The 25742-nt window shown below is 29.6% G+C and overlaps 4 protein-coding genes and 2 non-coding genes across 9 annotated transcripts; 4 read left to right on the top strand and 2 right to left on the bottom strand.

Moving 5' to 3' along the window:
• Positions 1-896: 896 nt before the first annotated feature.
• Positions 897-3708, top strand: LOC106773589 (transcription factor bHLH68). Of its 4 annotated transcripts, none has more exons than XM_022786387.1 (9): positions 897-1261; positions 1398-1731; positions 1847-1924; positions 2052-2120; positions 2383-2448; positions 2594-2650; positions 2787-2831; positions 3076-3120; positions 3322-3708. In XM_022786387.1, the coding sequence occupies exons 1-9, from the start codon at positions 1113-1115 to the stop codon at positions 3448-3450; spliced, it is 972 nt and encodes a 323-aa protein (XP_022642108.1). In that variant the 5' UTR covers positions 897-1112; the 3' UTR covers positions 3451-3708. The 4 variants fall into 4 exon arrangements, with proteins under 4 accessions (XP_022642108.1, XP_022642107.1, XP_014515781.1 ...); XM_022786386.1 differs by having other exon boundaries at positions 2781-2831; XM_014660295.2 differs by having other exon boundaries at positions 904-1261; positions 2055-2120.
• Positions 3709-9743: 6035 nt separating this feature from the next.
• On the bottom strand, positions 9744-9824 carry TRNAL-AAG. Its single transcript has one exon. It is a non-coding gene; the product is annotated as a tRNA-Leu (tRNA).
• Positions 9825-9900: 76 nt separating this feature from the next.
• Positions 9901-9981, bottom strand: TRNAL-AAG. The gene has a single exon. It is a non-coding gene; the product is annotated as a tRNA-Leu (tRNA).
• Positions 9982-12749: 2768 nt separating this feature from the next.
• Positions 12750-14483, top strand: LOC106773770 (probable inactive nicotinamidase At3g16190). Its single transcript, XM_014660517.2, has 5 exons — positions 12750-12987; positions 13453-13566; positions 13654-13888; positions 13966-14082; positions 14183-14483. The coding sequence occupies exons 1-5, from the start codon at positions 12940-12942 to the stop codon at positions 14254-14256; spliced, it is 588 nt and encodes a 195-aa protein (XP_014516003.1). The 5' UTR covers positions 12750-12939; the 3' UTR covers positions 14257-14483.
• Positions 14484-14973: 490 nt separating this feature from the next.
• On the top strand, positions 14974-17830 carry LOC106773022 (protein NRT1/ PTR FAMILY 1.2). Its single transcript, XM_014659690.2, has 4 exons — positions 14974-15268; positions 15391-15608; positions 16042-16589; positions 16693-17830. Exons 1-4 carry the CDS (start codon positions 15157-15159, stop codon positions 17579-17581), a joined length of 1767 nt encoding a protein of 588 aa, XP_014515176.1. The 5' UTR covers positions 14974-15156; the 3' UTR covers positions 17582-17830.
• Positions 17831-21295: 3465 nt separating this feature from the next.
• LOC106773666 (protein NRT1/ PTR FAMILY 1.2) lies at positions 21296-24418 on the top strand. Its single transcript, XM_014660397.2, has 5 exons — positions 21296-21366; positions 21476-21593; positions 21677-21894; positions 22443-22990; positions 23076-24418. The coding sequence occupies exons 1-5, from the start codon at positions 21364-21366 to the stop codon at positions 24016-24018; spliced, it is 1830 nt and encodes a 609-aa protein (XP_014515883.1). The 5' UTR covers positions 21296-21363; the 3' UTR covers positions 24019-24418.
• Positions 24419-25742: the final 1324 nt, after the last annotated feature.

Below are 25742 nucleotides of genomic sequence, written 5' to 3'. Positions count from 1 at the left end.
TATATATATATATATATATACACACATACACACACTATAGTTAGTTCAATTTAAGGCTACCTTTTATAAAGTAGGTTTTTAATTAGACAAACTTTAAAGTCTCGCCAAATTTTTTAAAAGATAAATCTTAGTAAAGCTTTGTTTGTTTGGTAAAATTCAGATTCATATGTCTACCAAATAATTAAGCTTTGGTCGAAATATCAAACGAATGATTTTCTGACAATCACCAAATTTATGTAAAGCAAAAAGATTATACATGTATAGGAACAAAGAATTATAATTTATAATTTATGTATAATGTCTTAAATAATTGTTAAGAAATGGATTTTACCACTTATATACTCTAAATTATATCGATGTTAAAAAATAGATTTTAAACCTAATTCAATTATACAAAATCAGTTTTAAAAGTAAAGTTTACATTTACTTTATCTAATATAAATTGATCTTTATATCTAATGAGTGTGAAACTTTTAACAGTATTATAGTTTCCCGAATGAAATATTGTTGAAATGATAAAGCCTTGAAAGAGTCTGAGAATGTTGATGAAGTGTAGTTAGCAGTGAAATTAGAGAGAAGGTGGAAGTGAGGATGGAGTTGTGTATGTATATATTGTAATGAGGTTCTTAGATTGTGTAGTTTTGTTTGTTAAAGTGAATTATTGGTGTAGGGAATAAATAAAGCATCTGACATTGATCTCACTACTATTATGCCCTACCTCTACTAGAACCCTAGCTACCCCAAAAACAATCCCAAGGTGCAACCCCAAATTAAGGAAATAACTCTGAGCAACCATTAATTTATAGTCTTAAAACACTGCCCACCAGCTTTTGCGTTCCACTTTATAATAAAAAGGAATACTGAATAAATCAAACAAAGGAAAGAAAAAGTAACATATGCAAACTTTCTCAACCTCAACTCTATAAAATACTGAGACCCCATAACTTTAAGTTTCTTCAACACCTCTAAGCTTTACCCAAACCCTTGTTTGGTTGCACATACAAGGAAATATCACAAAGCTCAAACACCAAAAGTATATCAAAAAGGAGATTAAATATTTCATTTCCATCCCAACAATTCACTATTAAACATTTTTCTCTTCTTCTCAGCCAATGATGGCTGGCAACCCTAACTGGTGGACTACTCATCCACCATCTTTGATCCCTCCTCAGTATGTTCTTGGATCTTCTTCTTCTATACCTTTCAATTCTTCCACACAAAACCCTGATCAGCCTCCTCCTTCATTGAGCCAGCTTCTTTTGTAAGCACTTTCTCTTTTTCTCTCTCTTTCTGCATCAATACACACACACATCTTCCACTTTCTCTTTTCCACTGTTTCAAAAACTGTTTCTTATACCAGCTTCAATACTTTCTTCTTCTTTTTGCCTGTTTTGCAGCACTGGTTTACCGGGAGAGGAGGAGAGAGTGGCATTCAGTCATTTTCAATCAAAGAAGTTGGATGAATGGAATGAACACATGCTTAATCCATCCCCCATAAATCCTATGGTTGATGTAATAAAGCAAGAGGTTTCCCAAAGTGGTAGCTTCTTTCACCAGGGACATGATCAGGAATTTCAGGTTTCTGGAGCTCCTTGGTCACACATGCTGCCAGTTTCTTCTTCTCCTATGTCTAGTGTTGTTGCTAGCTTCAGTAGTAGTAATAATTTATTGGATTTCACTTATAACAAGGAAGATCATAGGAAGAACCAACTACCAGATCACACATCCGAGGTAACACTCATGTTCTTCTTTTATATATACTAATTTAAACATGCATAGATTATATATATATATATATATGTCAATAATTTATTGTTCATGGTGTCTGTCTCTTGTTCTCTTCAAGTGTAATAATACCACAGCAACCGCTGGAGTTTACAAGAAGACTAAGTGTCAACCATCTTCAAGCCAACCACCTCTCAAGGTGATCTTTAACTACAAAGAGATGGAGTTGTTTGGTTTATGTTGTCTCTCTCTATATGCATGATAGTTGAAAGAGAGAAAAACATATGAATTCATGAACACTGACAGTATATTATATATCTCTTAAGCAGGTGAGAAAGGAGAAGCTAGGTGATAGAATAACAGCCCTTCACCAGCTAGTTTCCCCATTCGGAAAGGTAATAAAGAAAACACTCCAATCAGTATAGGAACAGAACAAAATCATAGCTAAATACAAAAACTATGAACCATAATTATTACAAGCGTCTTGTGTGTTTGGTTTTAGTGCTGATGAACAGTCCCTTTATGATATATCACTCCAGCTATTGTCTTCCTCTTTACTTTCTCTTTCCCCATTTATCGTAATCTCATTTCTAACCTTAAAAGAGACACATGACCGGTGCTGTGGTTGTGGGGTGTGTGTGTGTTTCACTTTTGCAGACTGACACAGCTTCTGTCTTGTTAGAAGCCATTGGATACATAAGATTCCTTCAGGGTCAAATTGAGGTGATGTTTCTCCCTCATATTTTATACACACTGCAACCTATATTGAGAGTTAGTCATAGAGCATGCATTTAAAGTGTCACAAATTTTAATGTTTCTCTCCATAATACATAACATTCTTTTGTTGTTTTTTCCTTCTTGGTTGCAGGCACTCAGTTCTCCTTACTTGGGCAATGGATCAAAAAACATGAGGAATCCACAGTCTGTAAGTACCCATTTTTCAAAGTCTCTTTCTTTCTTGTTAACTCTAACAACATCTTTGAGTGGGACAAAAATACCTACTAAGGCATATAATTGAAGGGAAAGTTTACTCTTTTCTTTATTTTCTTTTTAAGCAACAGGTACATGGAGAAAGAAATTCTGTATTTCCTGAGGACCCCGGTCAGGTATGCTTTATTGGATCCATCAATTCATTACAATCAAATTAGGAGGCTCTTTGTAATTATTACTTAATATTTAATCAGGGAAAAGCCACAAAAAAATAACAAGGTTTCTCAGCTTTTTATATCATCTTTTTAAAGCAAGTGAAAAGTATAATGCGACGCTGCATTTCCCATTTGAAGTCAAAAAGCTTGGAGAGAGAACTCAATTTCCTAATACTTTTTCTTCCCTCTTTTTATTTCCATCTAGCTGTTGAATGACAATGGCCTGAAAAGAAAGGGAGCTCCAAACCAGGTATTCTTTCTTTTTATGCAAACCCTTTTACCACGCTTATTATCTCTTTCATTTACTCTTCCTAATCATTATTCTCATTATCACAATTACCTGCATAATTATGCAGATCATGCATGCATGGCCACCCAAAACTATTCACTTTGCATTATTATTATTATTATATATAATCATGTGTTTATCTATTTAATAATCATTAATCAGGATGCAAAAGATAAGCCAAAGGACTTGAGGAGTAGAGGGTTGTGCTTGGTTCCTGTCTCTTGTACCCAACATGTTGGAAATGAAAATGGAGCTGATTACTGGGCACCAGCATATGGCAGTGGATTTTAACACATAAACATGGCAACAGCATCCAAGAAATTTCATTGTGGATGATATAACATCGTGAGCAGTCAATCTGTGATAATGAAAAAGGCTGATTGCTCACGATGCTATATAGTATTCATGATTTACCAAATTGAAATATCTTATCCATTATATTATTATGTATTATTGTCCTTTCTAGCTAATCTAATTAGGTTAACTCAATAAGTTATTAATAAGTGCTGTCAAAACCATCAATTAATCCATAATTTTAGTTTTCCTAAACATGCTTTTCTGAGGTACCAATTATTCCTGCTTTTGTTATCAATAATCGTTATTCATAAATTAACATTCTGTCTATGTTTCTTTAAGATTTTACTATTCTTCTTCTTTATCACATTCTTGTATTTTTCTTGGAACGTACTCATGGCGATCTTAATCTTTTAACTCACGTTTATATAAACTATACTTTTAGCATTTACAGAATAAAGCCATACAATTTAGTGAAAAAATTATATCAAGAAGAGGTGATAGAAAAGAAAATGAATTAGTTATGATAGTTTTCAACACCTTGTTGAAACAAATTTTGTTTAAAATCATGAGAATTTATGAAACTAAGTAATTATATTGAATTATAAGCATATTATTTGAAATTTCCACCTAAAACTACAAATAAAATTAATTTACAATATATAATAATGATCTAAATATTCAATTTTGTAAAAGTTACTTAAATTTCAAATTCAATCCTTAACTTATTATTAGAATTATAAATTAAAACTTCTCCTAACAAAATCTATTGTTTGCCACTGGATTGGTGATAGAAGTATTTATGCCCTAAAGAGTTAAACAAAAAGTGTTGAGTTTCCAGTATACTATGAAATGTTATATAAATACGTGGTATATTATTGTTGAGACAAATCAGAAATAAGGACAAACACGCATGCATGCATTGAAGAGAAAAACCTGTACTGTCAACTGTGAAGCTTAAAACTGACGAAAATTAATATACACGCATATATGGCAGTGGCTCATGCATTAGATATGATGATCATAAGCACTTTTTTCAAAACCAGTGACTGTTTTCCCTTGTGCTGGAAGGAGTTTCTGATTTGAAACTACTATTCTTGGAGAAGTGCTCATCACAGCAATGAATAATATTGGCTTGTTTTTTAACTGTGAAAGGACTAAAACTTATAATGCAGTTAAAAAATGAACAAGTGGATGTGTGAACAGTTGATGGCAGACATTCATGTGAATGGATATATATTGTTGGCTGACCCGAATGTATATATATGGACCCCATCTCAGCTCTCGGGTCATTTTTGGACCACCTTTTAGTTGAACTACTCAAGTGCCACCATGCCCCATTTCTCTCACGCTCCCTGCAACTGCCTTCAACTCTCACTTTCATCATTCTTACGCTACATATTGCATCATCTCACACAGTATAAGAGAGGATCCATTTAGTTATAAACAACCATTTTTCAATTTTCAATGCACAAATTTGTATGACAGAGTTACTATATGTGGATTCAAAATATTCTCCGTTTTACAATCTTATTCATCACCGTTTTATCTTTAAAAGATATCTCATATATAAGTATTTAAATCGTTTTAAATCTCGATTTTTAAATAATGTAAGATTATTGAGTATGATAGTAACAAATATTAGCTATATATTGATTTGGATATATATATATATATATATAATTTCACTTTACAAACCGGTTTTGTGAGAATAAATTAGGTTTAAAGTTCATTTCTTATGGTATCAGAGACCATTCGAAGCGATATTTGTTATTTGTTGGACATATTATTTCACCTACTATCGAATCACTTATTAATGTCTAGTCTCACGCTCAAGATATATATACTTCAGTGTGAGAAGTGTATTAGAAGTCTCACATCAACCAGAGATAAAGTCAATTTAGATTATATAAGTAGGTGCAAACCTCAATTTACAAGTTGGTTTTGTGGGATTAAATTAGAGTTAAAATCTATCTCTTATTATATATATATATATATATATATATATATATATATATATATATATATATATATATATATATATGGGATAATTTAGAGAAGATTTTTGGTTTAAGTTTGTTGAATGGTGGAAAAATTTGTGATTGAAAAGGGATGTTTTTAAGAAAAGTATTTCATTTTAGAGGTAATGAAGTCATTGGTATAAGCAAACAAGAAAAAAAAAACGACCTTTAGTGAATTTGTCTGTTGCAAGTGTGAAGTTGGGATTTTTCGTTTTCATGGGAGTTTTTAATTTCCACTTTGAAAGGTAAAGCCAATAGGGTAATGACTGGTGAATACCTTTTATCCACTAACAAGTTATTTATATGTATATAGAATGGTCATACTAATGATAAATAAAGAATTGGTTAAGTGATTAGTCCATTACGGAAATTTAATTATTGGACTATACATATGTATTGTTTTTTATGATGACGTAGTCCCATGGAAAGTTGTACATTAGAATTTTTTTTATATGTGTATGAATACTTAATTATATGAGAAAAAGCAAAAGTTAAAAGTTTGAATGTGATTGTATCATTTGTTTCTAGCTAGCATGTTCCTCTTAATATGCTTTCCTTTGTTAAAAACACAAAAGGGAGAGTGAAATATAATATGAACTAAAATGTAAGTGTAAAGTTTATTAATTTTATTCAAACTTAGTAAATAAACATCCACAAATGTTGGGTAGTCCCATGAGTCTAAAATAGAAGAGATATCTTAAATAAGAATAAGTGAGATTCATACAAATGAATGTTACATTATAGTAAAAACAAACCAAAAAAAAAAACAATTATTTGACCTTGGAAATGGTTACAACATGTCATTTTCTTATTAAGTTTAGAATACTTTAATATAATAACAAATAAATAATAAACGAAATAACAAATAAATGAAAATCTTGCAAATGAATGTTACATTATAGTAAAAACAAAACAATTATCTGACCTTAAAAATGGTTCAATATTAACGAGTGAATCTGAATAAAACAACAATATATTAAAACAAATTATTTTAACACAATACACATATAATTTTTTTATCAGGTTTAAAATATGTCAATATAATAATAAATCGATAAAAAAAAAGACATATATATTGTATAAAAATACTGTCAAAATATTCTATTTTATCTTTAAAATCAATACCTAATTCAAAATATTAAATCTTAACGATGTCAAAATCTTAAAACTTAGTGATATATATCAAAATATTAAATTGGTGCATTTTTTATTATTGATTTATGTGTCACTATCTTGTCCATTCAAGTCTATGGCATTTTCAATAAGCAATGACTAATTTACAATATAATAGAAAAAATGCAACTAGGGTTAGTTAATATGGTTCTGAGATCTATAAAAATAATTTTATATAATGTATGTGGAAACTGAAATTATGAAAAATAATAAAAGATATTACACGTGCATACATTATAGGTTATAATGGGACAAAAGGAGAAGAATGATATGGGTTAAATTATAAAGAAGGGTGAATCTCCATACTCATGTTTTAAATAATAGATAGTGCTTTAGCTCTGTTGCCTTCTGTTTGTCTTCATCACTATCATTTCTGCTGCCAACAACATTCCAATATTACAAACCAAACTCTCTTTTAAACATAAAATCCTTCATTACATTCTTAGTAAAAATAAATGAGTATAAATTTTATATTATACTTAAAAATTGAATTACTTCTAAATCTAATTTTTATGAGAAAAAAGAAAATATTTAACAAAATCACTAATTTTAAAAATATTTTCAAATTAAGTTTTCAAAATAAATAAAAAAAGTAAAAAAAAAGGGACAATGATACTTTGACAACATTTTAACATCATCTACATGTCATTCTGTGATTGGTACAAAGTTATTCCACAACTAATAATAATAATCATAAACACCAACATGGACCAATCACAGAATGACATGTAGATGATGTTAAAATTTTGTCACATTAACATTATAAAAAACAACCTCCAAGTATTTTTTTCATTTTCTAGTCTCAATTCTATTTGAAGCCCAGGCCCAAAAGAAAAATATTACTATTAGTAGAGAGTTTCCACATATATATATATATATATATATATATATATATATATATATATATATTTTACATCTTGCTTGCCCATTCTAAATTCTCTAGAAAATGTTTTTAAAATTGCTTGTTATAACTATAACAACTATGACTATATATATTAACAATAAACGTAGCAAAAAACCACACAATATATAACTCAATTCCAAAATTTTACATCTCTAACATGGAGGTTGAGAATATTTATATTTTTCTTTGGATTGTTTCAATTAAGAAATTAAATTAAGTTGAACTTAACTAGAGTTTTGAAAGAAGAAAAAATTGTTAACTTTTAAGTAGACTAAAGTTTAAAATAAATTTTACTTTTAACTAAACTTAATAAAAATTAAAAATATGTTTGAATGTCTCAACTAAATTTTAAACACACCTTATGTCACAACAAATAAAATATGTATATGTTAAATGAATTAATTTAAGTCAAAAACGACTTTAACAAATACTATTAACTTCATTCGAGGAGTAACAAAGTATCAACAACATAAAATTAACTTCAAATTTTATTAAAGATGATCTTTAAATTTTATTTTAATTAATATTTTCATTTTATCTTATTAACACGATACCATGTTGTCACTTTTTTTTTATCTTAATTAGTTATATTTTATATAAATATTTCCTTTATAATGACTTGGTAGTTTTCGGATAGGAATGATTAACAATGAAAAACATTGAATTGAAAATATGAACATTTGATTTACGTGTGGAAGATTTATTTCATTAAACGGTTTCATCAAATTTAGCTATGATTAGTCAGCTTTTCTTCATTATCAAGGAATTTCACTTAGAATATAGAGATTAATCTCTTGTACATTTGATAAGTGAACGTTTTCTTCCAGTTTGAATGTTCTTCATTTTCAACTTTTGCTAGTCTCAATAATGATTTTTAATTAACTTTATTTAGGACAAATGAATTGGTTTATTTAAACAATTCTTCGTTAAAATTATGATTAAAAATGAATTTAATTAAGAAATATGTATATGACACATATGGAATAGTTTTAGAAAGATTAATGGTACCATGACACAGTTTTCATTCATTTCACACATAATACAAGAATAAAATGGTCATGAAAGTTTAAATTTTTATATTTTTTCAAGAAACAAAAGAATAAAAAATAAAAAAGAATAATGTCAAATCAATCTAAAAAAATTTATGTGTCAAAATACCATTTTTCTTTTAGAAAATTAAACACATTATAGAATGGTATAAAATCAAAACCATAACAATATTAAAAGAGTAATTCAAATTTAGCATTTACTCTAGAGCTAAAAATCTTAATTTTTTTTGTATTTAAATATTAAATGATAGAATTTATATAAAAAATAAATAAAGGAAAGTCAAGATATATCATAAAAGAATGTGAAAATATGAAAAATAAGAAACCAAAGGAGGAGAAGGTGACTATGTATTTGTTGATAATTTATATATAATGGAGAACATAATTGAAAATTCGAAACTGCTTTCAATTGTTAAAACTGGTGGAGTGCAAACAAAGCCCATATTAATCCCACATTAAGTAAAAGAAGGGCTGGTCAAAGATTTATATACACATAGATACTTTCAATGGTAAGATGTGTTTTGTAGTAGTATCAAAAACGAATCTGTGAGAGTTTGACGCAAAGCAGAAAATATCTTACCATGTATGGAAATTTATATGTGAGTCGAACCTCCTCCCCAATAAAAACAATATGGAATAATTGAGTTAAAGGACTAAATAAAAAATAACATATTTAATGTCCTAAATATTAGGTCAAATAAGGCATACATGTTACTATAAGGAATCAATTTAATCTTAGACCAAATTACAACATATTTTTCAGTAATACAACTGTTTTTTTTTTTTAATTTAAGAATTAAATTGATTATTCATTCAAAATAATTTATTTACGATACAATACAGGTTATATAAAACATATAACTTGTATAACTTGCATTTTCAAAATTATTAAAGAAATCACTCAGAATACTCACAATTTTATTTATAAATATATAAATAGACTGTATTTTTATTTTTATTTTCAAATAAAATAGTATATATAATTTTTATAATGATAACATCTTTTAACTATAATTTTATCATATGCAGAAATTGTTTTTATTTTCAGTATGGTATTGTATTGATATTTTATATTCCACATTATTTATTATAGTATATAATTTTTTTTATTGAAATTTAAAAAAAAAAAATAAAAACTATTTTTGTGGAGAGTGGGATTTGAACCCACGCCCTTTCGGACCAGAACCTTAATCTGGCGCCTTAGACCAACTCGGCCATCTCAACCTTTTGAGATGACAAATAATAATATATAATTTTATATAATATTTGATGTATTGAAATTGAAAAATTAGAAAACTTTTGTTGAGAGTGGGATTTGAACCCACGCCCTTTCGGACCAGAACCTTAATCTGGCGCCTTAGACCAACTCGGCCATCTCAATTTTGTTCAATTTGTTCAATATGACACAGAAATAATGTTTTTAACTATAAGTATTTATTGATGATTACAGGCCGTCCGATCCAGAGTCAAATGTTCTACATTAAAATTTAAACTTTTCCACGTCATAAATAAATTTTATTCTTTTATTTCATTCAAATTTATTTCTAAAAATTAAAGTTTTTACAAATAATTTTTTAATTGAGTTAGATTTAAATTATTTATTTTAAATGTTGATAATAATTAACCCCTTTTTCTTTTATTAAAAAATATTTGTTATTTATTTATTTAAAAAAAGAATAAAAACATAAAAAAATTATTTGATTTTTTTTATCATAATTTTAAATTTTGAAAATTTTATTTATAAAACAACACTAATAAATTCCTGGATTCTAAATAGACAAGTAGTTGAAATTTATGTTTCTTAGTGGTTTAAAAATAGTTTAATACAAGAGCTTATTTGTAAAATTAGTTAATTTAAAATTGGGATGAAACTAAAATTACGATACTTAGATGTAAAAGTAAATGAAGTTTAAGAATCGGTCTATACAAAGTTGAAGTTGAAAATATTTTAAAATAAATTAAAATTAAAGATTAATTTCATCTATAGTATTATGATCATTGCTCGATTTTGAAATTTATAATATTCTTTTAGTAAAAAGAATGAAGTAAAGAATTCAAATTATGAGTTAGAATAGAATTAAAATTTAAGATTTTTTTTTTTTTAACACGAATGATTTTCAACTTATTGGGTTAAAAATTAATTTTATTTGCAATGTTAATATTATAATTGTGGTTTGTATGAATGTTTTAGTATTTGTTTAAAATTTAATGTAGTGAATTATATGTCTCAATTCCAATCAGTTTGCATAAAGGGGAATAATTGTACTCGAGGTTGAGGTCACCATTTTGGGACCTAATTCATTAATTATACAATAAATAACGCTCAAAAGATTAGACAGGATATCTACAACCACCAAAAATTAATGATTCATTTAATTGATTTCTGTATGATTGTTTAAAATTTCAATTTGTGAAAAGAGTTTGTACCGTATGAGTCGGATGTTCATGTAAAGCACGTGAGATGGACGGTCACGCAGATGACAGAGTCTAATATCAAGTTGGACTGGTTTCTTACAAAAGCTCTCTGGCGTAACGGGCGGTACGGGCATCCGGTGGAGGTTGCAGATTAAAATATGGTAAGCGTTCAGGATTAAGGTAAAACCAAATCAACCATGGCGGACCTGTGATTGGACCGTAATTAAGATTTCGCTAATCATTAGTCCATGAAGAAAACTATAAATATAAGTCAAGGATAAGAGGTAGGTGGTTACATTTAATACGCATTTATTTCACTCTCTTTCTATCTCTACCCTTTTTACCTAACGATTGACACTGACTTAAGCGTCGGAGTGCCATTAGCAGGTACCCGGCCGGATCCAGTGGAAGTCAAGCACTCACCAGAGGACAACAACTAGACGGGAAGTGTAGGAGACCGGAAGGTTGACTTCGGGAAATTGTGCAGGAAGATTTGGAGACATTTCCAACCGGAACAGACTTTATTGATGTTTAATTGTGTATATAATAATTAATTATAAATTGTTTTTTCTCTATAGTATTACAAAATATTATTAGATAATGTTGAATTATATGTCACAATAATGTTTTAAAAAGTATGATTCAGCAAGATTTATTAAATAATTTTATCTTAGAAGAGTCCAAAATATATTTATTTAGAGAATATTTACATATTAACAACAATTTTAATTGATTTTATTAGTTTAATGTTACGTATATTTCAATAATATTATTTGATATTATTCAATGACATTTAACACATGATATATAATCGAATGATACTGATTTCTTTTATAAATTAACATTTTTAAATGTATATTGATTTTCCAATTAGTTTTTTCAAAATTTTAGCCTTAATCGTGCATCACGTATTCGGGTTTTGTTGGCTTGTGATCTTATCAAACAAAATGTTATAAAACGGTTTCTTTTGAGGACTTTTACAAAATTAGTTAAGATAGTCTGAACATACAAAGAAAAACTAATACATAAACCCAAAAGCATTAGTTTTAACAATATTTAACTTTATAAGATAATACAAAGAAATATTAGAAAAAATTTATTAAATGACTTTGGTGATAAATAATTTCTTAAAAATGTTAACATTTGTAGAAGAAATATGAGTTTTTAGTAACAGTATATCACTGTGTATATATTATGAAACTTCCATTTTCTATTAAAGTTGAATGGTAATAATTGAGAAGGTGTATTAGAATGTGATAGTAGAAATTGGATGGTCCAATAACAGTCCGACAATGGAAGGAATAGAAACATAAATGTCTGTTTAGACCTCGTTATGATAGGCTAAAACTGGCTTGTAAAGTCAGATTTATACCTCATTTATATGTTATAATTTAGTCTTATTTCTAGTCGACGTGAGACTTGTACCAAGATGCAACTTGGTTGGCGTGTTCCACATTGGATCTCCTTTTCAAATTCAAGGATTTATGGGATTTATCGAAAAATCTATTATCTTTTTCCTTGGTCAAGCTTTTGTTAGGTTGGTGTTTAGGACTATGAACATATACAACTTTTGTTATAGATATTTATGAAAATAATGAAACCAGCATCTAAAATTAACCTATATAAAAAATTAAAAAAATTATATAAAAAAATATCCACCGACAAATTGTATTCATATTTTAATTAAAAGAAAAAATAATTTTAGATTCTGATTTTACTTATTTATGAAAAGATTATCATTATGTGCTCCACATTTCAAGCTCCATTTCTGAAACAGAATTTGTGATTATTCCTTCTCTACACCATTTTCCTTTTGATATCTGTCATGTTTCTAGTTCTTGTGCAGTGAAACCAAGACCTCTGTCATTGAGCTGAGCTCAAAATCTGCAGTTTTTGGTGTAGTTGGGTTAATCTTAGAACAGAAATGGCAGAGGATTGGAAGCAAACAGCTCTTCTTGTCATCGACATGCAGGTACTTAGTAAACTCTTTTAAGTTCTTCTTCATGGAAATTATTTAATTAATAGTTCCATTTCCTGCCTTTAAGGTTTTTAATTTACGGAAAAAACCAGTAGCAAGGTTACTGAAATTTAACCATAACTTATATTATTGGAAGTTTAACATTATCGAAAAATGAAATCAATTTAAAATCTAATTCTTAATCTAATATCAGAAATATTATATAAATTGGATTAAAAATCTTATATAAAAATTTATATTATATAAGTGAGTATGAAACTGATCTTATGTTATAATTCTTACTCCTACGAGGTTTTTCTTTCCTCTTACATTATGAATTTTTTTTATTATGTTAAACTAATAAACTTTTGATTATAGCTGATACGTGGAAATTGTAGAATTTCTGAATAACTTATGGTTAATTACTATGATTTTGGAGAAATTAAGGAGTGTCTGTTTGGTGGGTTTGTGATGTTGCAGAAAGATTTCATAGAAGATTGGAGTCCTGTGGCACTAAAAGCAGGGAAAGACATTGTTCCAAATGTTGTTAAGGCCGTGGAAATTGCAAGGGAGCGTGGCATGCTCATCGTTTGGGTAATAATAGTCTTATAAATATGTAATGTTAAACTCTGAAATCATACTGGTTTAAACTCTGAAGAATGTCTCTGACAACATTTTTAGGTAGTACGAGAAAACGATCTCTTAGGAAGAGATGTTGAGCTTTTTCGGAGGCATTATTATACAGAGAAGAAAGCAAAAATAGGGTGTAAAGGAAGTGAAGGTGCAGCATTAGTTGATGGGTTGGTAATCAAAGAAGAGGATTATAAACTTGTGAAAACCAGGTTCAGTGCATTCTTTGCTACACACCTTCATTCGGTTCTTCATGCTGCAGGAATTCATAATTTGGTGATCACTGGTTAGTGTAATAAACTTAATGTCACTCATCACTTGCAGGTAAATTGACTTCACATAAGTGCTTTGTTGTAATTGCAGGAATTCAAACTCCAAATTGTATCAGACAAACTGTGTTTGATGCTGTAGCGTTGGATTATCCAAAAGTGACTGTTATTGTTGATGCTACTGCAGCAGCCACACCAGATGTTCATCAAGGTATGATTTTCAGTTTCTGTCTGACAAAAGATCTGCATGATCATATGAGGAAATACCTTTTGCAATGGGAATTTATGTACGTGATTTTGGATGGTTTCAGCGAATTTGTTTGACATGGAAAATGTTGGAGTTGCAACCCCAACTTTACAAGAATGGAGTGAAGCCAAAGCTTGATCTATAGACAAAACAACTTTTGGTGCTTTGCTGTGTTTAATTCCTTGACTCAAAGGTGTTAGTTGATCAAGTGTTGATCTTGTTGCTAGCTGCTCTATGAATGAATATGGATATTGAAATGTATTATTATAGTATTCTTCAATTGGAAATGTTGTGATACTCAATGTTACTTCACAATAATAGTTCATTCAAGTTGAAACGTAATTTGAAATTGCTTCTTTTGGGTACGAAGTTGAGGTTAACAAATGTTATTTAGAAGTTCAAGTGTTATGTTGAACCGTTCTGTTCTATTCAAGTGTTATGTTGAACTTTATGTATTACTAACTAGATTCATTGACATTTTGATCGGGTTGGCTAATTTGGATCTCAAATTAGTATGTGACTGGTGAAACTCATTAATTGACCATTTAAATTATAGTTAATCGTTTAATAATCATTCAATATAGAAGATACAAGATAATTTTTATTATAACAAAAGAGATGGGTAAGAACTACTAATGAAATTTATGGTAAAAAAATTTTAGTTATTTTGAGGTAGAGTCAATTTTTATTGAAAAAATACATTAGATTAAAACTGAAAATAAAAAGTGACTTTTCTGGGTTAATATAAATATTTGTCCAAGAAAAAAAATGTACTGTAAGTACATGTATTAACTAATTTTCTAATCTTAGTAAATTACTGGATTCTAATTGAAGACACTTCCACAACACTTATAATTTGAAGAAACCTTTGATAACGGGAGAACATAAGATAGATTTTGTTGAACATCATTGACTAATGACGATGTGGTCCAAGAAGATGGAGAAACAAACATGTGTATTTCATGTGTATGTACTCTGTCTTTGTCTTTGTTTGTTGCCTTAGGATAAGGTAAGTAATTAACTAACAGCGGCAGATCAATGGAGAAGGAGGTTGAGCTTTGTTCAGCTCAACCCCAAATGGCTTCTCACCGAATTTCTCAATTCGAAGGGCGTGCTAAGGGTGGCCTCGTTACCATGCCTTTCATCATAGGTTTGTGTTCTGTTGTTATTGTGTTCCTCGACTCAACCTCGGAACATGTTCTTGCAGATCGTGTTTCGTTTTATGTTGTTTGTGTTTTCGTGTGTTTGTTGACTTGATGGAGTGAATGGCAGGAAATGAAGCACTTGCGAGAGTGGCAACCTTGGGGCTTCTGCCCAATATGATACTGTATTTGATGGGAAGTTACAATCTTCATCTGGGCAAAGCTACCCAGATACTCCTGTTATCTGTTGCAATCACCAATTTCATGCCTCTTCCTGGGGCTTTCATTGCCGATTCTTATCTGGGTCGCTTCCTCGCTGTTGGTTTAGGTTCCTTCATCACTTTCCTGGTAGGTTATCAGCTGTTATTCCTTTTCCCTCATTGCAATAACGATCTTATCCATATTTAGACAGTATTTTAGATATTTATAGGGTTAATTATGTTTTGTATCCTAATCTATAATGTGATTTTGATTATGTTAGGTTCTTATATTTAAGAAAATGCTAGATATAATCCAAAAGTTCCTCTCCTGTAATGTTTGTAATTCCAAAAACAGTTGACAATGTTGGGCGAATTGAACTGCATCCATGTATTTTTTTAAGTATAAGACCTAATCGGAATAAAGTTTGAGATAGATACACCCTTGTATCTGTGCATTTTGTCTAAATTCAACTTCCAAAATTTCATTAGGGTTGTTGGAAGATGGGGAAATATTTGTAATGTTTAATGATAATTAGTGAGTAATAATGACTGATTGGTACTGTTTTCACTCCTAATGACAGGGAATGGCACTATTGTGGCTAACAGCCATGATCCCAGAGGCTCGGCCTCCTCATTGCAATTCTGAAACTGAAAAATGTGTATCAGCAACATTTGGGCAGATGACAGTGTTAATCTCTTCCCTTGCTCTCATGTCCATTGGAAACGGTGGCCTTTCATGTTCCTTGGCCTTTGGTGCTGATCAGGTGAATAGAAAAGATAATCCCAATAATCAGAGAGCATTGGAGATATTCTTCAGCTGGTACTATGCTTCTTCAGCGATATCAGTCATAATTGCCTTCACTGGAATTGTGTATATCCAAGATCATCTTGGATGGAAATTAGGTTTTGGAGTTCCAGCAGCACTTATGTTCTTGTCCACTTTTCTCTTTTTTCTGGCATCTCCACTCTATGTAAAGCATAAAACACACAGCAGCTTGCTCACTGGCTTTGCCCGTGTCATTGTTGTAGCATATAAGAACAGGAAACTTCGATTACCACATAAGATCTCTGATGGAATGTATCATCATAAGCAGGACTCTGATCTAGTTGTTCCAACTGATAAACTGAGGTAGAATTGAATCACATATTAACACAACCATTATTGTTATCTTTATGCTTACTCACCTCATGAAATAGTAATAAGCTTCTGCTGATGTTGTGTTTTGTTCCAGGTTTCTGAATAAAGCTTGCTTCATTAAGGACCCTGAAAAAGATATAGCCTCTGATGGCTCAACGTTGAATCCATGGAATCTGTGCACAGTTGATCAAGTAGAAGAACTAAAAGCTATTGTAAAAGTTATTCCTCTGTGGTCTACGGGGATCATGATGTATCTGAACATTGGAGGCTCATTTGGATTGCTGCAAGCTAAATCCCTTAACAGACATATCACTCCAAACTTTGAAGTTCCAGCTGGTTCTTTGGCAGTAATCATGATATTCACAATTTTCATTTGGATAGCTCTTTATGACCGAGTGATTATTCCTCTAGCATCAAAGCTCAGAGGCAAACCAATAAGGATCAGTTCCAAGACAAGAATGGGACTTGGGTTGTTTTTCTCTTTTCTCCACTTGGTAACTGCAGCAATTGTTGAGACAATAAGGAGAAGGAGAGCAATTAGTGAGGGACATGTTAATGACACACATGCAGTGTTGAACATGTCTGCAATGTGGCTTTTTCCTCAACTTTGCTTGGGTGGCATAGCTGAAGCATTCAATGCAGTAGGCCAGAATGAGTTCTATTACAGTGAGTTTCCAAAGACCATGTCAAGCATTGCTTCTTCCTTTTTTGGACTGGGAATGGCTGTGGGATATGTGTTATCTTCTTTACTATTTCATGCTGTGGAAAAAGTTACTTCAAGAGGTGGAAATGGTGGATGGATCTCAGATAACATTAACAAGGGTCATTTTGACAAGTACTACTGGCTTCTTGTCACTCTCAGTGCTGTTAATTTACTGTATTATCTACTTTGCAGTTGGAATTATGGACCTACTGCAGATCTACAATCAAAGCTAAATCAAGAAAATGGTTCCCAAGAGGAAGAATTACCATTAATTAGATAAGGTATCACAGGTTGGTGAAGAATTTTTAAGAACTTCATCACATAAAACTGTAACTGATTGAAATGAGTTTTACTCAGTGTTAGTGATTTCAACAGCTAAGACATACAAAAGATGATTAGGCTACTGAGACCAGAATCTGGTTTTGTACGAGGCAATATTTCATATGGTTTGACAAAATTCTTCTGATTATATATATAGATTATGTTTGACAATAAAATTAAGATATGTTCTCATAGAGCTTACAAGAAATGGGTAATCTCTATCTTCCAATATTCAATATTTTGTTGAAGATTAAGAACAATACATTTATTTCATATCATCTATTCATAGTAAAAATGATACTGTAAGATAAACTTATGTATACTATCTTACAATAAATAAAAAATAAATTCTAAAAATTTTGTATAAATAAAAATTAAGTGAAGTTGAAATCCATAATTCATACATTGGAATAATCACATTTACATTTTCTTGAGACTTTGATGTACGGCAATCTTATTCCTTTATATAATAGTATTTAAGTTTTGTTTCCTTGTTTTATAGTTTCTTCCACCGATTAAAAAAATGGTTTGACCGATTAAAAAATTTGTTTGATGTTATTATTATTGCTTGATATATAATGTGTTTTGCATGCTGATTTAAATGAACAGTTTATAATTTTGTGTTTTTATTTTACTTTTAAATTATTTAGTATTTTTTTATTTTTTATTTAATATTTGTTTTATTTAATATATAGATTTAAAATTAAGTATTAAATATATTTTTGTTTATTAATTTTGAGTGAAATTAAAATTAGTTTTTTTTTAAATTTTAATTTAATTTAGTTCTTCAACTTATAAAATACATATTTATTTAATTTTTTTAATCAAATTTATCAAATTTATTTATCATTTTAAATATATTACTTAACTGAAATAAAAATGTGTTAAATGTATTAAATAACTCAAATTTTATTATAAAACATCAAATAAAATTAATAAAATTTGTTTAAAAAAATTAAATCTATATATTTTTAAAGTTAAAATATTAAATTATCAAAATTTTAAAAAGTAACTAATTTCAATTTTAATTAAAAAATAAAAAACTAAAATATATTTAATTCTAAAATTAATAATTGAAAAGAAAATTTATTATTTTTTTAAAAATAAGTAAAATAAAAAATATAAATTTAAAATTAAGGATTAAGTATGTTTTTATTTCAGAATTTTAAGTGAAAATTAAAATTTATCTCTTTTTAAAACTTTAATTTAATTTATTTCTTTAATTTGTAAAATTTTTATTAAATTTATTTGATGTTTTAATTGTGTTTTCAATTAATATCAAAGTCAAAATATTCAACAACTTAAATATTATCATTAAATACATTAAATTCATCAAAATTTGATTAAAAATTTTTAATTCATATATTTTTAAAATTGAAAAGTTAAATTGGACTAAATTTTTTAAAAGAACTAATTCCAGTTTTAATTAAAAATTAAAAAACTAAAAATATATTTAATTCTAAAATTAATAATTTAGGATCATAGTATTTTATAGTTGTTTTACAAGTCAACTGATGCAGAGCCATTAAAGGCCACACACTATCTAAATAAAAATAGCTTTTCAATTAGTCTAATTTACCAACTTAAGGACTAAGTAGTATGTTCTGATATCATCTAAAGGCTTCTAAAAACATGAAATTTGCACTTTAATTATTGTGCTTTCTTTCTCATTAATTTCCTGAAAAAACATTGTATTAATTAACGAAACATAAATCGACATCATTATCCTAAAGTCCATTAGGTTTCTTCTTTAAAGGATCATTGTGTTGATCTTATTATGGTATATTTCTGAAACAAGTTTGTCACAGTTTATGACTATGACCTTTATCTTCTTCTTTTATCAAATTTTGCTTTCTAATAGTAAAGTTTTGCTCAAACCAAATTTCCAACATCTTATTACTTTTTTCTAAGAAAACAAAAATAGGAAGGTTGCTTCGCTAAGCAATTTAATGTATGCTATAAAATAAAATATCTATTATAACTTTTGCATAGCCTATAATAACTATAGTAAATGTTCAATTGTTGAGACCCAATTATAGTGAGATATGGTTCTTAAATATATATTTTCTGTTTGCAGATTTGAAGTTGGAATGTAAAGGAAATTGGAAATTCAATCTTTATTTTCCTAGTCCTCAAATAGGAGGTATGAAAAAGTAATTTTCAAGTTGAATTTTTGTTCCCTTTATACTTTGGTTTGGTTGAAAACTTTCAATATATCTTAGACAAATTAAAAAAAAAAAAAATATATATATATATATATATATATATATATATATTTTAATTTGTCTAAAATATATAAATTTGAGATACTTCATCACAATAGGTTGTGCAACTCATTATTTTTCTCGTGCACTATCATTAGTATGATTGAAATTGTGCCTCTTCCGTGAAAATCTGTAAAATCACAAATTGCATCATAATTGAACTTGTTCAACCTTCATTGATCACGTAAAATTATATGCAAGGAATAAAACCTCCAAACCACTTTCCATTAAATCACAAAAACCTATAGAAATTATGTGAGTCAATCGGTGTGAGCATTATTGTATGGCAACTCATTCTATTTTTCCTACATGATTAACGATATAAACGTCGTGAGCAAAAATGACCAAATTAAATATGAATTACGAAATTAAAAACTAGATTGAACATTTTAAAAAATATAAATCCTACATTAAACAAAATTAAGGAATATAGAGACCAAAAATAATATTAAGCGTTTACTTTAATAATATTATCTCAATGATATTAAACATGCCTACAAAATTTCACTTAAATAGTTTAATTAAACAAAAAAAAAGTAAGGGTGGCTAATAATTATTTTCAAAAAAAAAATTCAGTTTAGGAATATGATGCATTTTAAAGAGGAAAGGCCAAGTGTAACGCACTACAAATTTGCCTTCTGAAATCCAAAGTAGACAAGAACATAAAGATGGGATGATCGCAAGATTCCAAAACACTAGCAAAATTACAAACTTTCCTTTCATGTCCTTTTCACAAAGTTTTAGGTAAAGTAGACTTCTTTTCTTTATCACTAATTTTATATATATAAATGATTTCTTTACTAAAAATTATTAAATAATTGATTGAAAAGAAAAATGGATGATGGGAAGTAGTATATGTAAAATGACAAAGATATTTTAACAACTCTTTTTTAATAATTTTTTACAACAGGACGCGTGTCACTATTTTATTGGTTTATTTGAATTTATTTTAAAAATATATTTGAAACAGATCAATCACAAACTGTCATATATATACGTTGTCAAAAAGTTGTAAAAAAAAATTGTTAAATAGACTTTTTTCTATGTAAAATGCTTATATTTTAGAAAAACATGCTTTTAGTTTTTAATGAACATCAAATAGATTCTTTTGTTTTGTCTCTTATAAATTTTCTAATAATTATAAGCAAGAATAAAGTGACAGGTATAGAATTTCTATTAAAAAAATTTCACATTGAATTAGAGATATAAAATAATTAAAACAATTAAAAATGTTACAATTCTTTTGTCAATGTAAGAAAATTCATGCCCAAAGTTGATTAAAGTCAGAAAGTTTGACATTTACTTGATAAATATGATTATTAGCATTTAAAAGAAATAGTGAAAATATGGTGCATCTGCAAAAGCATTATTAACATTACCTCATACATTGTAAGTATCGTGAGACAGTGATAACATAGAAAATGTTTGCTATAAGTAACATGTTGTAACAGAGACACACAGAAACAGAAACAGAAACATGGTAAGTTCGATTCGACCCTCTTGCAAGTTCTGACATCTTTATCTTCTGCTGCATGAAAACTGATATTTAAGAGCTCCCAAACTGTGTTTTCTTTGTTTGCATTGTGAAGGAGGCAACAATGGAGAAGCAAGTGGAGCTTTGTTCAAGAGAAGTTGAAATGGTATCAGAACACATTCAACGACCACAAAAGGAAAAGGGTGGTTTCGTTACCATGCCTTTCATCATGGGTAAACTTTGTTTTTGTTTCACATTGCTTTGGTTTTTGATGATGGATTCTCATTCTTTTTGGTTTTGGTTGTTTGTGTTGCAGCAAATGAGGCACTTGCAAAAGTTGCAACATTTGGTCTTGTGCCAAACATGGTAGTGTATTTGATGGGGAGTTACCACTTTCATTTAGCCAAAGCAACCCAAGTGCTTCTATTGTCCTCTGCAACTAGCAATATCACACCACTCATAGGTGCTTTCATTGCTGATTCTTACTTGGGTCGATTTCTCTCTGTTGGGTTAGGATCCACCGTCATTTTTCTGGTACTTTTCATCTTCCTTTAAGCTCTTTCAGTTTTAGGACCTTTACTTTTACTGTCTTTGATATAAGTGTCCACAAAGGATGTATAAGATGTTGAAAATCCAAGTGTGACATTGGATAGAAATGAAAAAGTGAAATACTGTGTAAGGTGAAGACTCATTAATCCATTGTTTTAAGATTTTGGATAAAGAGTATGTCAATTTAGACTCAGTTCTCGTTGATATTGTATCTTCTCAGTCAACCTCCTCTTGGCATCAACAGAAATGTGAAGGCAGAAGCCATTTCATTTATGATAAGAATATATAAATTCACAACTGCATGATCTTTTCAACATGTAAGAGAGCTATAAGAAGATCATGCTGCACGAAATATAAGACTACATTGACAACATTTTATATCTTTAATGAACTTATAGTCTAACAAAATGCAAACCTGGTGCACATTCATTTCTATTCTGTGAAAAACTCAATCACACTTTGAGGATTACAAGACATTCAAAACAGTTAAAAAAAGTTGGTTTTGATCAAAGCTTGTTTTGTTCTTTCAACAGGGAATGACACTCTTGTGGCTAACAGCGATGGTTCCACAAGCTCGGCCTCTTCCTTGCAATCAAGAACCTGGAAGATGTAAATCAGCAACAACTGGGCAAATGACAATGCTAATCTCTTCCTTTGCTCTCATGTCTCTTGGAAATGGTGGTCTTGCATGTTCCATGCCATTTGGTGCAGACCAGGTCAACAAAAAGGATAACCCCAAAAACCAGAGGGTGTTAGAAACATTTTTCAGCTGGTATTATGCTTTTACAGCTTTTGCTGTCATAATAGCCCTCACAGTCATAGTGTATATCCAAGATCATTTTGGGTGGAAATTGGGTTTTGGAGTTCCAGCAGCACTTATGTTCATGTCCACTTTATCGTTTTTCATTGCTTCTCCACTTTATGTAAAGAACAAAGTTCAGGGCAGCTTAATCACTGGCCTAGCACAAGTAATTGTTGTGGCCTACAAGAACAGGAAGCTTCCTTTACCACCAAGTAACTCAGTTGAAATGTACCATCGTAGGAAAGACTCTGATCTTCTTGTTCCTGATGAAAAACTAAGGTCCATAACATAACAATATCATTATTTTATCATGTTATGTTGTGCTTGTTCACTGTATCAAAAATTACAATCCTTTGCTTTCCAGGTTTCTGAATAAAGCTTGCATAATTCAAGATCCTGAAAAAGATATAGCCAGTGATGGATCAGCCTCGGATCCGTGGAGTCTCTGCACAATAGAACAAGTGGAAGAACTAAAAGCTATCATGAAAGTTATTCCACTGTGGTCTACAGGGATCATGGTGTCAGTTAACATTGGAGGCCCTTTTGGAATACTGCAAGCTAAATCCCTCAACAGGCACATCACTTCTAAGTTTGAAGTTCCAGCAGGTTCTTTTTCTGTAGTCTTGGTGTTTACAATATTTCTTTGGGTGGCTCTTTATGATCGTGCAATTATTCCTCTAGCATCAAAGATTGTAGGAAAACCGGTTAGGATAAGTGCCAAGAGAAGAATGGGAATTGGGTTGGGTTTCTCTTTACTCCACTTTGCAACTGCAGCAATTGTGGAGACTACAAGGAGAAGTAGAGCAATCAGGGAGAGACATGTTGATGACATGCATGCAGTGTTGAATATGTCTGGAATGTGGCTTGTTCCTCAACTTTTCTTGGCAGGCTTGGCTGAAGCATTCAATGCCATAGGCCAAAGTGAGTTCTATTACACAGAGTTTCCTAGAACAATGTCAAGTATTGCGTCTTGCCTTTTTGGACTTGGAATGGCTGCAGGAAACTTCTTATCTAGTTTCATATTCAGCACTGTGGAACATGTTACTTCAAGAGGAGGAAAAGAGGGATGGGTTTTGGATAATATTAACAAGGGTCGTTATGATAAGTACTATTGGCTTCTTGCTCTACTCAATGCTGTTAATATACTGTATTATCTAGTATGCAGCTGGGCTTATGGACCCACAATTGATCAAATGAGAAACCAGAAGAGTTCAAATGAGAAACCATTAGCTCAAAATGGCACTGTGAGCAAGGCATCACATGTCAGTGAAGAAGATATTGGCTTAAATGTGAAAAGAGTTAACTAGATTTGACAATGAATAATTGAGGGTCTATTGAAAATGTAGTCAAAGTTAGTGAAAACAATGAAAAGAAAAAGCATATGCTTTAGTATTTGAGATGTTGAACTTTGTAGGAACATACACTACTTATGTTTTGATATGTGTAGTAGTTGCAGATATCAGCAGCTATTAATGTATGTATAAACGGTATTGGCATGTCAAGATGCATATTTTCTCTGTAGTAAAATTGTTGCTCTAATGATATTGGAAGATGCAGATAATTCAAATTCACCAGCATACTCTGGTGAATTTCCTAAAGACTGTACCAATGATCCTTCCATGATTCCAAACACAACTGATCCATTGTCTCACAAAGCTTGATAATTATTCACTTTAACATTAGCACTAAAGGAAGAGAAGATGATATTCATTGTTTAAAAGTAATTTCTACTGTAATAGAAGGAGTATCAATGAAACTGATACAACATGTCACTTTGAATGAGGTTGATTGAAACAGTTTACTTTCACATTGTTTAAAAGTATCATTTTTCTTACCAACAAGCCAGTGTGGTATGATCATGTCACAAAGAAGAAAACCTTTTTGTGGTTTTAGAAGCTGAATACCCCTCATGGTGGAAGTCTCTATCTGATGACCATAAGTTCCATCTGACAGACCTTTTATCCATTTCTGAACATCCTCAAAAAAAGGATCCTTCTTCTTCTTCTCGACCATCTCAGAAAACAGACCGAAACAAAAACTTTTCTCAGTTTCATAATTCATTTCATCATTCTTTCTTAAGGTTGTATTAAACTGGTCACGAAGTCAACTTTGTTTTATTGCAAACTTTTAATTTGACTTTAAGAGGATTTAACTTTTGGTAAAGAATGAACATTAGTGTGAAAGAGCCAAATTTAGTGGAAACAATAATTTATGGGAAAAACTTCTTTTAACAACACTTTTTTAACAATTTTTTGACAACGCATTCATGGTAGTTTGTGATTGATCCGTTTTAAATATTTTTTAAACATAAATTCAAATAGACCAATAAAATGATGACACGTGTCCCGTTATCAAAAAAGTTGTCAAAAAGTGTTGTTAAAATATCATTGTCCTAATTTATGTGTGGAAAAGATAGCATTTTTCTCACATTCTTTAATTTTGTTTTTGTTTATTCTGACCTTTCTTTATAAATGAAAGTCTTATGGTGCTACGATTTTCTTTTAAGCGAGCGAGTTGTGAACAAAAGAAAAGAAAAAAAAGCAGTCGAGGTTCTGGTGAACTTTAATATTGATTTTTTTTTTTTAAACATCAAGATAATAAAACTATTGTTATTCAAATTAATTATTTGAGTACATTTATAATTAAATATATTTATTAACTTAATTATATAAAATATGGAAAGATATATGCATGTTTTAGAAATTAAATTTATTTTAATATCTGGTTTACAATAAATAAATTGGTGTAAGATATATTTTTGTTAAGTGTAATACATATTTTAAAATTGAATAAATAGATTTAATTTTCGTCTGACAACATTTATAAAATTTATTTCACTAAAGTAAAATAATAAAGAATTACTTAAAGAAGAGAAAAGAATGTTAGTTAAAACTATTAACATTTACATACATAATTGTTTATTTTTATAAGGATAGTATTTTTGAAAAGTATGTTTCGTTTATGTTATGAAACTTTGTGATTAATAACTAATACTTAAGATGTTCAATGGTAAGAAAAATCTTTGATGGTA

This window comes from Vigna radiata, chromosome 9, assembly GCF_000741045.1.
Source record: "Vigna radiata var. radiata cultivar VC1973A chromosome 9, Vradiata_ver6, whole genome shotgun sequence".
Taxonomy (NCBI): domain Eukaryota; kingdom Viridiplantae; phylum Streptophyta; class Magnoliopsida; order Fabales; family Fabaceae; genus Vigna; species Vigna radiata.
This window is presented reverse-complemented; position numbering and strand designations above follow the sequence as displayed.